Raw genomic sequence first — 16,622 nt, 5'->3', positions numbered from 1 at the left:
GACCCTTGCCACTCACATGGGAGACACGGATGGAGTTCTAGGCTCTTGGCTTTTGGGAATAAATCAGCCATTGGAGAATAAATCAACAGATGGAAGATTTCTGTGTCTCTCCCTTTCTCTGACACTCTGCCTTTTTCTCTTTCTTTTTTTAAAGATTTATTTATTTATTTGAAAGGCAGAGTGACAGAGAGGCAGAGGAAGAGAGAGCAGGAGGTCTTCCATCCACTGGTTCACTCCCCAGATGGTCACAATGGCTGCAGCTGTGCTGATCTGAAGCTGGGAGCTTCTTCTGGTCTCCCACATGGCTGCATCTTCCACTGCTTTCCCAGGCCATAGCAGAGAGCTGGATCAGAACAGGAGCAGCTGGGACATGAACTGGTGCCCATATGGGATGCCAGCACTGCAGGCAGTGTCTCTACCCACTACTCCACATTGCCGGCCCAAAATGGCCCATTTTATAATCATATACTAAGTGAGAAGATAAGTACTGGTTTTCTCTTATTAAACATTAATATTTTTCTGCTTATGAATTTAAGGAAAAATATAAATAAGCATCAATAAGCAAAATTAATCTCTCATATCAATAACTATAGTCTGGATATTCAAATAAGATTGTTTTAATAATCATAAAAGTATATTAATTTGTTCACATGTATACAATAGAAGTATTCTATTTTTAGGCTATTTCAGATTTAAATTTGGTCACATATGCCCTTAAGTTATCCAGGCTCCAGATTGGCACAGCTCCGGCCACTGTGGCCATCTGGAAAGTGAACCAGCGAATGGAGGACCTCTCTCTCTGCCTCTGCCTCTGCCTCTCTGTAACTCTTCCTTTCAAATAAATAATCTTTAAAATAATAATAATAACAACAACAACAACATGTTTCCTAATACTCACATCATCTTCCTTTAGAGTTTGAAGAAATTCCTGTAGTTTGTTGGCTGTTCTTTCTGCTGCGAGAGATAAAATTTTCTGTTCCATTTTTGCTCTCATCAAGGAACTGTAAGGGAAAAACGTCAGAGGTAGATGAAGCTTTCAGAAGTAAATAGCTTGATTTTTATCTCCTTCCTTACTTATTAACTGAATATGTCATACCTAATTTAGACAACACGTAATCAACAGATTAAGGGTACTAACTAGTATGAGTGGATGCTTCTTATCCTAACTAAAAATAATCTTCTGGAACTTCCCTATTAGGATTCTACATTCTAATCAAGTGACTTTATGATTTTTGTAAACATTTTAATCATCTACTCAGCATACTCCCTAGAACAAAATGATCAAATATTTAACAGTACAGTTGGTCCTCCATTACCTGTAGATTCTGTATCCAGGGATTCAACCAACCTAGGAAGGAAAATATATGAAGAAAAAATTGTATCTGTACTGAATATGTACACTTTCCCTTATTTTCTAAGTAATATAGTATAACATTATATTAGGGTAATGAGTATTGTAAGTAATCTGGGGATGACTTAATACAAGAGGATGTGCATGAGTTATATGCAAATACTTTAACTTTTTACATACAGGACTGATTTAGGTATTCACAGGTCATAGAACCAATCCCCTAGGGACAGCAAGGGCTGACTATATATCAAGAGTACAAGAACAGTTCAAAAAGCTTGTGAATACGGCCCACACCTACGGCACCAGCATCCCATATAGGCACCACTTTGTGTCCTAGCTGCTCCTCTTCCAATCCAGCTCTTTGCTATGGCCTGCGAAGGCAGTAGAAGACCACCCAAATGCTTAGGCCCCTGCAGCCATATGGGAGACCCAGGAAAGCTCCTGGTTTTGGATCAGTCCAGCTCTGGCCATCGTGGCCATTTAGGGAGTGAACCAGTAGAGAGAAGACCTTTCTTTTTCTTTCTCTCTCTCTCTCCCCCTCTGTCTGTAACTCTCTCAAATAAATAAAAATAAAATCCTTTTTTAAAAAAGTTTGTAAAAAAATGGAATTTAAAAATCATAAAATGGAGCTGGTGTGGCATAGCAGGTTAAGCTGCCACCTGTGATGCCAGCATCTGATATGGGGGCCAGTTTAAGTCCCAGCTGCTCTACTTTTTTTTTTTTTTTTGACAGGTAGCGTTATACAGTGAAAGAGACAGAGAGAAAGGTCTTCCTTTTCCGTTGGTTCACCCCCCAAATGGCTGCTACGACCGGCGGTGCGCCGATCCGAAGCCAGGAGTCAGGTGCTTCCTCCTGGTTTGCCATGCATGTGCAGGGCCCAAGCACTTGGGCCATCCTCCCTCCACTGCCTTCCCGGGCCACAGCAGAGAGCTGGACTGGAAGAGGAGCAACCAGGACTAGAACCCGGCGCCCATATGGGATGCCGGTGCCGCAGGCGGAGGATTAACCAAGTGAGCCACAGCGCCAGCCCCTCCACTTCCAATCTAGCGCCCTGCTAATATGCTTGGGTCCCTGTCACCCACGTGAGAGACCCAGAGGAAGCTCCTGGCTCCTAGCTTCAGACCGGCCCAGCTCCAGCTGTTAACAGCCACTTGGAAGCAGCAGAAGATGGCCAAGTGTTTGGGCCCCTGCTCCCACGTGGGAGACCAGGATGAAGATCCTGGTTTCTGGTTTCAGCCTGGCCAAGCCCCGGACATTGGGGCCATTTGGGCAGTGAACCAGCAGATGAAAATCTCTCTTTGAATCCCCACCCTCTCTTTCTACAAGTCTTTCAAAACGAATAAATAAATCTTTAAAAAAAAGGCATTGCTTTTAAAAAATAATAAATCAATAGCACCATAAATGCTAAATGTCACTTAAATAGTATAAAAACAAGTGAAGGGGCAGGCAGTTAGCCAAGCAGTTAAGACACCAATTAAGATGCTCACATACTATATCAGTGTACCTGGGTTCAATTCCCAGCTCTGTCTCCTATCGCCAACTTCCTGCTAACATAGTCCCTGGTAGGTAGCAGTAATGGCTCAAGTAATTGGGCTCCTGCTACCCATATGGGAGACCTGGACCGAGTTCCTTGCCTCAAGCTGGCCCAGCACCTGCTACTGCAGACACCTGGGGAGTGAATGAATAGATGGGTACTCACTGTCCCTGTCTACCTGTCAGTCTCTGTTCTCTCTCAAAGTGCAAAAATACACACACACAAACAACTGACACATTAACAAGGCTAAAGATATAATTATGGGCTAAAACATCAAGAAAGCTTCCTATAGAAGACAAGTTAAACTGTAACTTAGAAAACTTAGGTAGTTAAGACAACCAAATGGTAACTATTATACATTATTTGAAAGGAGGGTGGTCATGAACAAAAGCATTTATATAAGGACTGAAAAACCTATTTGGAGAAAATAAGTAAGTGGCTGAAGTAGGAGAGTAGTGAAAAGAAAGGCTGGAACAAGTTGAGAATAAACTGTGCAAGACCCTAAATGCCAGGTTAAGGAACTTAAGAGTATACTCTGTGAATATCAAGAACCACCACAGTTTTTTGAACAAAAGAGGATCTGACAAGACTGAAACAGTTTGAAGAAAGTGAACCCAGCTTCACCACGCTGATTAAAGGGAGAGGAGTAAGAACAGAGTGGAGGCTAAAAGACCACTTGGAGGCTATTTTGATGGTAGTGAAAAGGCTCACTGTAGGCTGTTACTGTGGCACTGTGGGTTAAACCACCACTTGTGATACCAGCATCCCATATCAGAGTGCCCGTTCAAGGCCAAATGCTCTGCTTCAGATCCAGCTCCCTGCTGATCCACCTGAAAAGCAACGCCAGATGGCCCAAGTATTTGGATCCCTGCCACATATGTGGGAGCTCTGAATGGAGTTCTGGGCTTCTGGTTCTGGCCTGGCCCAGCCCGTCACTGAAGCCATTTGGGGAGTGAAGCAGCACATGGAAGATCTCAAATAAGCAAAGCACTTTTAAAAAGGCTCATTGTGGGGCCAGCCCCAGTGCTGGCATCCCTTATGGGTGCCAGTTTGAGTCCCAGCTGCTTCACTTCTGATCCAGCTCCCCGCTAGTGCACCTGGGAAAGCAGCAAATGGCCCAAGTCCTTGAACCCCTGCACCCATGTGGAAGACCCGAAAGAACGTCCTGGCTCCTGACTTCAGCCTTGCCCAGCCCCGGCTGTTGTAGACATTTTGGGGAATGAACCAGTGAATGGAAGATCTCTTTCTCTCTCTGTAACTCTGCCTTTCAAATAAATAAAATCTTTTTTTTTAAAGGCTCATAATAGGGTGATGATTCTGGAGAACAGAAAGGGATGAGGTGAGGACACATTAGGCAGGCAGGATTTAGTAAGTAGCTATGGAAGTGGAAGGGGAAAATCTCTGGGTGAAAGAGTATCTACTCCTCTTAGTCTTCCTTCCTTAAATGGTACCATTATCCACTCAGCTGCTCAAAAACCAGAAATCTCAGAGGCAGGTGCTGTGGTGCAGGGGGTTAAGCCACTACTTGGGACAACAACATCCCATATCTGAGTGCTTGGAATGGAGTTTCACATCCACTTCTGATCCAGCTTCCTGCTAATGTAGGAGATCACGGCCCAAGTTCTTGGGTTCCTGCCACTTACATGGGAGACCAGACAGAATTCCTGGCTCTTGGCTTTGGACCAGTCCAGCCCCAGCTCTTGCATGCATTTGCAGAGTGAACCAGAAGACTGAAGACCTCTCTTTGTCACTCTGCCTTTTAAATAAAACCTGGGCGACATTCTTGACAACATACCTCACCCACTAATGAGATCTGGCAATGGTACTTGCTAAACATCTCTCAAATCTATTTACTTCTCCCCATCTCCACTGCTAAGTAACTCCAAAGTTACCAACATCTTTTACCTGACTACTAGTTTCCTAACTTGTCCCCCTCTACACAACTAAAGTGAGGTTTCTGAAACACAAATCAGATTTTATGATTTATCCTCCTTCCACCCCATCCTCATCATAAAACTCTTCAGTGGCTTTACAATGTTTTCATATCAGCCCCAAATGCTGATTAAAAAAAAAAAAAAATTGCAGGTCTAGCCCATGCCTAACTCCCTTCATCACTCTACTCTAGCCACAGTGAACTGCTTTCAGTTCTTTAAACCCCCAATTTCCTCTTGCCACAATCCCTTACACATGATTTCTTTCTGGAACTCAAACACTCCTCCTTGCACCTCCTGCCCTCTAATCCTTTATTTGTTAATCCTACAAATCCTTCAGATCTCAGCTCATTCCACACTTCCTCAGAAGCTCAGTCTAGGTTAAATGCTCCCTGATTATATCTTCTTAAGGCAACAGTAAACTTTCTCACATACTGTCACTAACATTTTATGTGTACATGTAAAAACAGAATTAAAAGACAAGTTTGTTTCAGTGCAAGCAATTTTTAAAATTCACATAGTGTCTTCCCAGTATTCATTTTCCATGTTTTTTTTTTTTGAAGTCCCCTCATATATAAAGATCAAGAGATCAATTGAACAAGATGATATCACAATGGCAAATGCACCCATTTTTTTACCTGTTTATTGAGTGACAGCCAGAGTGAGAGCACCTACTTACTGGTTCATTCTCTGAACGCCTACAGTTAGGGGTGGGGTGCAGAGACTGGAATTCATAAACAAAAAGCTGAAATCAGGAGATGGAGCCAGGTATTCAACTCTGGCACACAGTTGCTGTCCTAACTGGTGGTTCGGCTGCTAGCTAGGCCAAACACCCACCCATGGAACACCAATTTTATAAAGCAAACATTATTAGATCTAAAGGGAATGATAGGCTCCATTATAACAATAACTGAGGACTTTAAGATCCCACTTTCTTCAATGGACAGATCATCCAGGCAAAAAAATCAACAAAGAAACATCACAGGTAAACTGTGGAACAAACAGACTTGACCTAACACATTTATGGAAAATCTCATCCAACAGCTGCAAAGTATACACTGTTCTCATCAGCACATGGAATTTTCTTTGGATAGACCATATGTTAAATCACAAATCAAGTCTTAAATTTATTGTATATCTTCTCTGACCACATGAAATAAAACTAGAAATCTGTAACAGAAGAAACTTTAAAAATTGTTTGATTACATAGAAACTGGGACCTGTGTTGTGGCACAGTGGGGTAAGCCTTCACTTGTGATGTGGGCATCCCATACTACAGTGCCAGTTCTGATCCAGCTCCCTGCTAATTTGCTTGGGAAAGCAACAGATGGCCCAAGTATTTGGGTCCCTCAACCATTTGGAAGACCCACATGGAGTTCCTGGCTCCTGCACCATGCCTGTACAGCCATTTGGGGAGTGAGCCTACACAACAAGCTACTGAATGATGGATGGGACAGTGAAGAAATCAAAAGATTAACTAAAAAATTTCCTAAAAACAAATGAAAATGGAAATACAATTTTCTAAAATTTATGGAGCACAGCAAAATCAGTACTAGGAGGGAAGTTTATAGAATAAGCACAAACAACTAAAAATTTAAAAATTTCAAATAATCTAGCAAAACATGAACAAACCAAATAACAAAGATCAGAGCAGAAACAAATGAAAATAGAGACTTAAAAAGAAAAAATTGGGGGCCAGCTAGCACTGTGGTGTAGTAGGCTAAGCCTCTGCCTGTGGCACTGGTTCAGGATCCGGCTGCTCTACTTCTGATCCAGCTCCCTGCTAATGCCCTGGGAAAGCAGCAAAAGACGGCCCAAGTGCTTAGGTTCTTGCACCCACATGGGAGATCCTGAAGAAGCTTCTGGCTCCCAGCTTTGGGGTTGGCCCAGCTCTGGCCATTGCAACCATTTTGGGAATGAATCAGCAGATGGAAGACCCTCTCTCTCTGTAACTCTGCCTCTCAAATAAATAAATCTTTAAAGAAAAAAAGAAAGAAAAAAAATGGGGGACAGCATTGTGGCATAGCAGTTAAGCTGCCAGGCAACTAAGTATCCCATATGGGCTGGTTCATGTCCTGGCTGTTCTACTTCCAATCAGCTCCCAGCTGGAAAGCTCAAGTGTTTGGACCTCTGCACCCACATAGGCGACCCAGAAGAAGCTCCTGGCTTCGGCACGGCCTAACCCCCAGCTACTGCAGCCATTTGGGGAGTGAACCACCAGGTAGAAGATCTCTTTGTAACTCTACCAAAAAAAATAAATTTATTTTTTTTAAAAAGAAAAAGATCAATGAAATGAAGAGTTGGTTTGTTGAAAACAAACAATTGACAAGCCTTTAGCTAGACTAACAAAGAACAATACTCAAAATCAGAGATTAAAAAGGAGACAATACAACAGATGCCACAGAAATACAAAGGATCACTAGATATCATGAACAACTAACTACATGTCATCAGGTTGGAAAATGTCTAGAAGAAATAGATAAATTTCAGAACACAAATAACCTACCAGAAGTGAACCATACATACAGAAAACTTCAACAGACTAAAAATGAGTAAGGAGATTCAGTAATAAAGTCTCCCAACAAAGAAAAGCCCAGGACTAGATGGTTTCACTGCTGACTTCTACCAAATCTTTCTTTATTTTTTAAAAAGATTTATTTATTCATCTGAAAGGCAGAGTTACAGAGAAAGATACAGAGACAGACAGAGACAGAGGTCTTCCATCCACTGGTTCACTCCCCAAATGGCCACAACAGATCGGGCTGGCAGGCTGAAGCCAGACATGAATTTCTTTCCTTTTTTTTTTTTTTTTTGACAGGCAGAGTGGACAGAGAGAGACAGAGAGAAAGGTCTTCCTTTTGCCGTTGGTTCACCCTCCAATGGCCTCCGTAGCCGGTGCACCGCGCCGATCCGAAGCCAGGAGCCAGGTGCTTCTCCTGGTCTCCCATGGGGTGCAGGGCCCAAGCACTTGGGCCATCCTCCACTGCACTCCCTGGCCACAGCAAAGAGCCGGCCTGGAAGAGGGGCAACCGGGACAGAATCCGGTGCCCCAACCACTGCAAGGCGGAGGATTAGCCTAGTGAGCCACGGCGCCGGCCTTTTTTTTTTCTTTTAAGATTTATTTTTATTTATTTGAAAAACAGAGTTACAGAGAGAGGTAGAAACAGAGAGAAAGAGAGGTCTTCCAACCACTGGTTCACACCGCAGATGGCCACAATGGCTGGAGCTGCGCTGATCTGAAGCCAGGAGTCATGAGCTTCTTTCGGGTCTCCCACGTGGGTACGGGGGCCCAAGGACTTGGGCTATCTTATACTGCTTTCCCAGGCCATAGCAGAGAGCTGGATCAGAAGAGGACCAGCCAGGACTAGAACTGGTGCCCTTATGGGATGCTGGCTCTTCAGGCCAGGGATTTAACCTGCTGAGCCACAGCACCGGCCCCCAAGAATTTCATCTGTCTCCCACATATTTGCGCCCATTTTCTGCTGCATTCCCAGGTGCATTAGCAGGGAGCTGGACTGGAAGTGGAGCAGCTGGGCCTCAAACTGGTGCTCATATGGGATGCTAACATTGCATATGATGGTTTAACCCACTGTGCCACAATGCTGGCTCCTTTACCAAAATTTTAAACAGTATCAATTCTCAAACTATCCCAAAAAACTGAAAGGAAGGGGACTCTTCCAAACTCAATCTATGAGGCCAGCATAACTCTATATCAAGATCAGACAAGCACACAACAACAAAAAAAACTATACACCCTTGTCCCCAATAAACACAGATGCAAAATAACATACTACAAAAGGAACCCAACGACACATCAAAAAGATCATTCACCATGATCAAGTGAGATTTATCCCAGGGGTGCAATGACATCAACTTCTGAAAACTATTATTTATTTATTTATTTGACAGGCAGAGTTACAGAGAGCTATGGAGAGACAGAAAACAAAAGGAAATCTCCCACCCACTGGTTCACTCCTCCAAATAGCTGCAATGGCCAGGACAAAGCCAGGAGTCAGAATCTTCATCAGGGTCTTCCACATGGGTGGCAAGGACCCAAGCACTTGGGCCATCTTCTGCGGCTTTCTCAGGCGCATGAGCAGAGAGCTGGATCAGAAGTGGAGCAGCCAGGACTTGAATTGGCACTCACATAGAATGCTGAACCTGTTATACCACAATGCCCCTCAATTTTTTTTTAAAATGTTTATTTTCTACTAGAAAGGCAGACGGAGACAGAGTGATTTTTCATTCACTGGTCCATTCTCTAAACGCCCACAACAGCCAGGGCTGGGCCAGGCCAAAGCCAGGAACTCCATCCAGTCTCCCACTGCTGGTGGCAAGCACTCTAGCATTTGGGTCTTCCAGTGCTTTCTCAGGCACATTAGCAGGAAGCTGGGTAGAAGCAGAGTAGCCAGGTTGGGCTTAACTCGCTGTGCCCCAATGCCTGATGTCACCAATTTTTAATACTGTTTGTAATAGTAAGACGATTGACAATGACTAGTTTTGCTGATCAGTTTTATCTCCTGCACCTAGCACAGTATCCAGCTCATGCTAGTACAAGTATTTGTTAAACAAATCACTGAACCTCTTTACAACGGGCAAGATACTGTACACAGCACAATACGATCCTCACAATAATCCCGTGAGGTAGCTGTTAGATGAACAACTTTCGGGATTCGGAGACTAAGGAACCTCCCCAAGGTTCAAAGGCTAAGTGGCAGGCAGAACTGAAACCCAAGTCTGTCCAGATCCAGAGCCCACGATGGCACGCCTTCCGTTCCCAGGTTAAGAGAGGATGCAAACAGGGCACACCGACCGAAGGAGAGACGTGGGCCGGAAGGAACATTCCAGAGGGTGCTGTCGGAAAGACGGAAAGTTGCCGGAAGCCCAGAGGTACCCCGCAGCTGGCTGTGACGTCCCTAGGAGCACAGACGAGCTCCAGAAAGCGCCAGAAACACGTATTTCAAAAAGTCAGTGGAAAACTGAACTGAAAGCGAAGTCTATTTTGGTGCAAAAGTACCAAGCGAAGGCGTGAGGGCCCTGACGTGAAACGCCGTGCTCTGCCCCCCAGGGCTCTGCACAGAGCAAGACGTGCACACCAATACACACGGTCTACCCGTACGAAGCAGCTGCCACGGGCACTGCGACCGAGCTACGCACGCGAAACCGGGCCAGGAGAGCGTAGAAGCCGAGTCTCGAAGCGGGTGGGGGTGGGAACTTCACAGCAGGGACTCAGTCCGCCGCGCGCCCCGGGGCAAGCAACTACGACAGCCAAGGCTCGCGGCAGGGCCCTCCCGGCCACACGACGTGCCACAGCGTCCCGACAGAACGGGGGCCCTCTAGTCCACACAGGCCCGATGCCTCCCAGAAGCCCAAGCCCACCGCCCCAGGCAAACGGGAGCCCAGCCGCCCAGTTACCTCCGCCTCGCCGCGTCACAGATTTCCGAAAAGCCCGCTAAACCTAATGACGCCGAACTTCCGTCACCCGGAGCAACAGGTCCCGCCCCCCCAGATAACTTCCGCCCTGCGGGCCCCACGGGCGGAGTATACCATTAAGGCTGAGCGAGTAGGGGAGGACTCGGCTGTTCCATTCACAGACAAGGAGACACCGCCTGTTCTAACTCGCGGCCTGGGCTGCGGTTCGGACCCAGTTTATCTTCCTTTAAGTCCCGTTGTCAAAGTAGTCTTTGAGGGAGGGAAGTAGGCAAGTGCAGACCCGCAGGTCTTCGCGTTGGAAGCGCCGGGAAGGCGGAGGCGGGCTTCATACTGCTACCCTTGCTAGGGGTCAGTAACCCCTAGGATTTTGGCGCCTTGTGGTTAGCGGGCTTTTTACAACAATCTCTCCTTATGTAACTTGTTTAAAGCAGTGCGTGCTCAGCAAATATTTGTTAAATGAATAACTAACAGGAGAGCCAAAAGCAATGGAGGGGTTGCTGAGAGCCACTTTTAGGCCACGGGGACAGCTTGTGCAAAGGGCCTGAGAGCATTGGGCCGGCGAGCCCTGGGCCGCTGAGAAGGTGAAGGTTCCTGGGAGTGGGAGTGGGAAGCCAGAGGTCTGGAAGTCCTTTTTTTTTTTTTTTTTTTTTTTTTTTTGACAGGCAGAGTGGACAGTGAGAGAGAGAGACAGAGAGAAAGGTCTTCCTTTGCCCTTGGTTCACCCTCCAATGGCCGCCGCGGCCGGCGCACCACACTGACCCTATGGCGGGAGCCAGGTGCTTATCCTGGTCTCCCATGTTTTTTTTTTTTTTTTTTTTTTTTTTTTTTTGACAGGCAGAGTGGACAGTGAGAGAGAGAGAGACAGAGAGAAAGGTCTTCCTTTGCCGTTGGTTCACCCTCCAATGGCCGCCGCGGCCGGCGCGCTGCGGCCGGCACACCGCGCTGATCCGATGGCAGGAGCCAGGAGCCAGGTGCTTTTCCTGGTCTCCCATGGGGTGCAGGGCCCAAGCACCTGGGCCATCCTTCACTGCACTCCCTGGCCACAGCAGAGGGCTGGCCTGGAAGAGGGGCAACCGGGACAGAATCCGGCGCCCCTACCGGGACTAAAACCCGGTGTGCCAGCGCCGCAAGGCGGAGGATTAGCCTAGAGAGCCGCGGCACCGGCCTGGAAGTCCTTTTGATCTTGAGAGCAGGGAGGACAAGAAGAGGGGGAGGGGCATGATTATGTGCCCTTGGTATAGGGGCATTTGGCAGGAGAGTAGCCACAGGGTTGTTCAAAAGCAGTGAGTTAAAAGCAGGACCCCTTTGGGGGGCTATAGTTGGCCCTGAGGACGGGTGGTGGTGATCTGAACGGTGGCAGCGGAGACAGAAGGGGGCTGACTACTTGTGGAAGATTGAGAAAGGAGAGTTAGGGCGTGGGGAGGTACAGGGTCTAGGCTTGAGTGGGAGCCGGGGATGAAGGGAGCACCGGCAAAGGGACAGGATTGAGCCCTCCAGGTTTGAACCTGCCCAGTTTGAAGGGGGTTGGGATGGCAAGTGGTGGTCTGGAGCCCTCAGGGTGCCAAGAGGCTACCTGGCTAGCCCTGGAAGAAGCAGCCACGGGAGGAGAGTGTGGGCTCCCTCCCTCTCTGCTATGCAGCCCTGTTGCTTGCTTGTGACCGCTTCAGTATTTTGTCCTCTATACCACATTTCTTCTTTTCTTTTCAGGGACTTTCATGTAAGGAATACAAACTTCATACATTTCATAATTACATGATGATTCTTCCCACTGTGCCCGCCCTGCCACCCACACTCCCACCTCTTCCTCCTCCCTCTCCTGTTCCCATCATTTTTTTTACTAAGATCTATTTTCAATTAACTGTATACACCTATGATTAACGCTATGTTAAGTAAAGAGTTCGACAAATAGTATGGAAAAAGAAAACTTCCTCAACAATGGAGACAGGGCTGTTCGTCATTGCCTCTTTTTTTTTTTTTTTTTTTTGACAGGCAGAGTGGACAGTGAGAGAGAGAGACAGAGAGAAAGGTCTTCCTTTGCCGCTGGTTCACCCTCCAATGGCCGCCGCGGCTGGCGCACCACGCTGATCCGATGGCAGGAGCCAGGTACTTATCCTGGTCTCCCATGGGATGCAGGGCCCAAGTACTTGGGCCATCCTCCATTGCACTCCCTGGCCACAGCAGAGAGCTGGCCTGGAAGAGGGGCAACCGGGACAGAATCCGGCGCCCCAACCGGGACTAGAACCCGGTGTGCTGGCGCCGCAAGGCGGAGGATTAGCCTAGTGAGCCGCGGTGCCGGCCCAAGTCATTGCCTCTCGGTGTCAACTTCACTCCTGTAGATTGCCTTGTAGGTGCTCTATTAGTTATGAGTCAGAGAAAGCATATGATATTTGTTCTTCGGTGACTGGTTTATTTCAGTAAGTATGATGTTTTCCAGATTCATCCATTTTGTTGCAAATGTCCGAATTTTGTGTTTTTTTTTTTAATCACTGTGTAGTATTCATGGTATACGTATCCCATAATTTCTTCATCCAGTCTTCAGTTGACAGGCATTCGAGTGGATTCCATATCTTAGCAGGGCACGTGATGCTCCCACCCAATCTGAGAGCTCCAGTTGCCTGAGTGTAAGGGCAGCACTACTTGGGAGAATAATCAGGGTAACATACAAAAAGCCACACTTAGAGGGTCTCAAGAGTCAGTTTCCTCCAGCAATCCCACTCCTGGGTTTAGAACCAAAACAACTGAAAGCAGGGTCTGGAAGAGATTATTGTATGTCAGTGTTCATGGCAGTATTATCACAGTAGCCAAAAGGTGGAGACAATCCAAATGCCCTTCGATGCATGGATGGATGGATAAAATGTGTGTATTGGTGCCAATACACAATCCCAAGTGCCATAATCCTGTATGTTGAAATCCCAAGAGATCAAAATCCCTAACACCTAAAATCCCCCAAATCACAGTCCTAAAAAACTAAAATCCTGAATGTTGAAATCCTGAAAGCCCAGATCCTGAAAACTACAATTCCCAGGACAAAAGCAAACAAACAACAACAAGAAAACCCAGCTGTTTAAGAGGTGTAGAAAGGGAAATTCTGGGGAAGAAATTGGCCACGCAATATAGCAATCATGAACACTTCAGGTTCAAAAATGCCTCCTTTGTCTGCATGGGCATTCTTTTTAGCTGATGAATTTCCAGGAGCATTTAATGAATTAAGCCACAAGTGCCTGAAGAAGCCAGCAAAATAACTGATCGATTGGATAAGAAGACACTCAACGGCATTGTTATTCAGTCACTGGTACTGTTTGCACCAAATCTGTGTTCCGTATATGAGTGAACAAGGAATAAAGTTCCATGTACCCAAAACAACAGAACCGTAGCACAGCGCCCCCTGCTTCCTCCTGGGAGCCCCCTCTCCTGGTTTCCCGTCTGTGCCTCCGGTAGACTGTGTACAGCGAGGGCACTCTGTCTTATTTCTTTTTTTAAAAAAAAGTCTGTTTCTCAGAACCTGGCCCAGATTTCAGTTTCATTATATTGAAATGGAAGTTTGCAGAATATCAGAAATGCGTTGAAATCATGCATATTTTTTTCATACTACACCTTTTGTGTGAACTTTTGGAAGGCTCATCATATGCGTGGATTTCAGATTTTTGCAACAAAATAAACACGTTTTAATTCCATTTTCCATGAAGTTTGTGAGTACCTTTGTGTAGCAGCTTAGGGCCTAAATGATCTGGCCACTGCCTTGTTCGCTCATCCTTACCCAAACCCGAGGCCCCAGCCTTGCTTGTTGGGGCAGTTCTCCAAGCAGGCCGTGCCCCCACTCCTCCAGATCTTCTGAAAGGCTCTGCTTCCTGGCCGGGAGCCCTTTCCAGAGCCACCTGCATACCTCATCCTGAGACTCGTGTTCTTTGAAGATTCGGCTGGATTCTGCCCTTCTCAGGGAAGCCCTCTTTAGCTCCCCCTAGCAGAGCTGTCTCTTCTCCCCCTGTGCCCCTATTGGATCCGTCCCTTAGACAACAACTATCAATCATAATGCTTCCTGGTCATGTCTGGACAAGCAGTAGTTCATGAATATTAGTAGATGAAAGGGTTGCACTGTCGCGTGAATTTGGGAAAGGTTAGGTTAAACCAGCTTGTAGATTTCCTTGTTGCAGGACTTCTCAGAGCCTTCATTTATTGCTTACATTCATGGATAATTCCAAGAGGGAAATACAGTTTGTAGCATTTCTCAAACTTAATTAACCAAAGGATACCCCCCCATTTTGTGGAGCACTTTGGGGGCACTGTCACATGGCTTATTTTAGAGTTCCTGTCTTTTTTTTTTTTTTTTTTTTTTTGACAGGCAGAGTGGATAGTGAGAGACAGAAAGAAAGGTCTTCCTTTGCTGTTGGTTCACCCTCCAATGGCCGCCGCGGCCGGCGCGCTGCGACTGGTGCACCGTGCCTATCTGAAGGCAGGAGCCAGGTGCTTAGCCTGGTCTCCCATGGGGTGCAGGGCCCAAGCACTTGGGCCATCCTCCACTGTACTCCCTGGCCACAGCAGAGAGCTGGCCTGGAAGAGGGGCAACCGGGAAAGAATCCGGTGCCCCGACCGGGACTAGAACCCGGTGTGCCGGCGCCGCAAGGCAAAGGATTAGCCTACTGAGCCGCGGCGCCGGCCTAGAGTTCCTGTCTGAATATATTTGCCCTATAGTTTTATAATATTTTGCTTGTGTCTCCCTGCTCTAACCCATGAGCTGCTTAAGCAGAGATGGTATTTTATTCATCTGTGGATTCTCGTGCCTTACGCATGGTCACTGATCAATAAATGTTGGTTGAGGCAATGTGGGGGAAGAAAAAATATATTAAAAAAAAAAAAACACCAAAAAGCAAAGCAATAACAAAAGAAAAAAGAATGGGGGGAAGGAGGGTAAGAGAGGGAGGACCAGAGTGGTGAACTAGGAGAAAAGAAGTTTCTTCCCCAGGGATTAATGGGAAACAAAGTTGACAAGATTGGGGGCCAGCTCTGTGGTGCAGTGGGCTAAGCCTCCACCTGCAGCACCAGCGTCCCATATGGGCACCCAGTTGTGTCCTGGCTGCTCCTCTTCTGATCCAGCTCTCTGCCATGGCCTGGGGAAGCAGTGGAAGATGGCCCAAGTCCTTGGGCCCCTGCACCAGTGTGGGAGACCTGGAGGAGGCTCCTGGCTCCTGGCTTTGGATGGGTGCAGCTCCAGCAGTTAAAGCCATTTGGGTAGTGAAACAGAGGATGGAAGACCTCTCTCTCTGTAACACTCCCTCTCAACTAAATAAATAAAACCTTAAAAAAAAAAAAGTTGACAAGATTTTTACATCAAACATCAAATAGCCCAAATACCCATTCCTCAGGTTCCACCAGAAATATTTTACTCTCCTGCTTCATCAAGTGTCTATCTACCTAGCCATCCCTTCAATCAACTGTGATCCACCATGTAAATCTTTTTTTTTTTTTAACTTTATTTTAGCTTATGTTTGCAAGCTTGTTTTTCCTGGGCTTGGTAACTCAACTTAATTCTAAAACCCTTTTTTTTTTTTTAACTTAAGAAGCTTCATAAGGCTTCTTAAGACTTTTTTTTAAAGATTTATTTATTTATTTGAAAGTCAGAGTTACACAGAGAGAGAGGAGAGGCAGAGAGAGAGAGAGAGAGAGAGAGAGAGAGAGAGAGAGAAACAGAGAAAGGTCTTTTATCCGATGGTTCACTCCCCAATTGCCTTCAACAGCCGGAGCTGCACAGATCCAAAGCCAGGAGCTTCCTCCAGGTCTCCCACGTGGGTGCAGGGGCCCAAGAACTTGGGCCATCTTCTACTGCTGTCCCAGACCATAGCAGAGAGCTGGATCGGAAGTAGAGCAACCAGGTCTCGAACCAGTGCCCATACAGGATGCCGGCACCACAGGCGACAGCTTTACCTGCTGCGCTACAGCACCAGCCCTCTAAAACCATCTTTGAGCAAGCATATTGGTGTGCTTCATTGCTCTGCTACTCATTGCTTCCTTCCCCAGCACCGGCCTCCGGCTCCTGCACTGCCGAGGGGCAGACCCCTGTTTGAACAATGAGTATGCCTCCTGCGGCAGTCAGAGCTTTGTAGAGTGTTGAGGCCACCGGCACTGGGGGCCAGAGGCTCTGTCGCTGTGGTTTTAAGGAGAGTTCAGAATGTTCCTGGACCAGGGTTTTCCCATCAGGTCGTCGCTCACCCAGGAGAATGATTACTGTCAAAGAGGGGGTTGCAGCGACCAGATTCTTGTCCTGGGGCTGCCTCCAGGAAGAGTGAAGGGATGCACTGCCCCAGGGGCACAGGTGTGACTTCCCTGGCAGTCCCGCCAGGGCAACCTTGTGTGTTGAATGACGAAAAGGATTTGGAAT

General features: G+C 46.7%; 1 protein-coding gene across 2 annotated transcripts in view; it reads right to left on the bottom strand.

The window, feature by feature from the left end:
* Positions 1-10,643, bottom strand: part of FANCI (FA complementation group I) — a 105,104-nt gene extending 94,461 nt beyond the window's left edge. Inside the window, exons 1-3 of one of the 2 annotated variants that reach the window (XM_089310711.1) lie at positions 10,232-10,643; positions 1,317-1,348; positions 899-1,001 (exon numbers count right to left, since the gene is read on the bottom strand). In XM_089310711.1, the coding sequence (XP_089166837.1) occupies positions 899-994 (96 nt within the window). In that variant the 5' untranslated portion in view covers positions 995-1,001; positions 1,317-1,348; positions 10,232-10,643. The remainder of the gene's footprint in view (positions 1-898; positions 1,002-1,316; positions 1,349-10,231) is intronic. The other variant, XM_070054524.2, reaches the window with a different exon arrangement.
* Positions 10,644-16,622: the final 5,979 nt, after the last annotated feature.

This window comes from Oryctolagus cuniculus, chromosome 12, assembly GCF_051225735.1.
Source record: "Oryctolagus cuniculus isolate XC-2025 breed Fujian yellow rabbit chromosome 12, ASM5122573v1, whole genome shotgun sequence".
Lineage (NCBI taxonomy): Eukaryota > Metazoa > Chordata > Mammalia > Lagomorpha > Leporidae > Oryctolagus > Oryctolagus cuniculus.
This window is presented reverse-complemented; position numbering and strand designations above follow the sequence as displayed.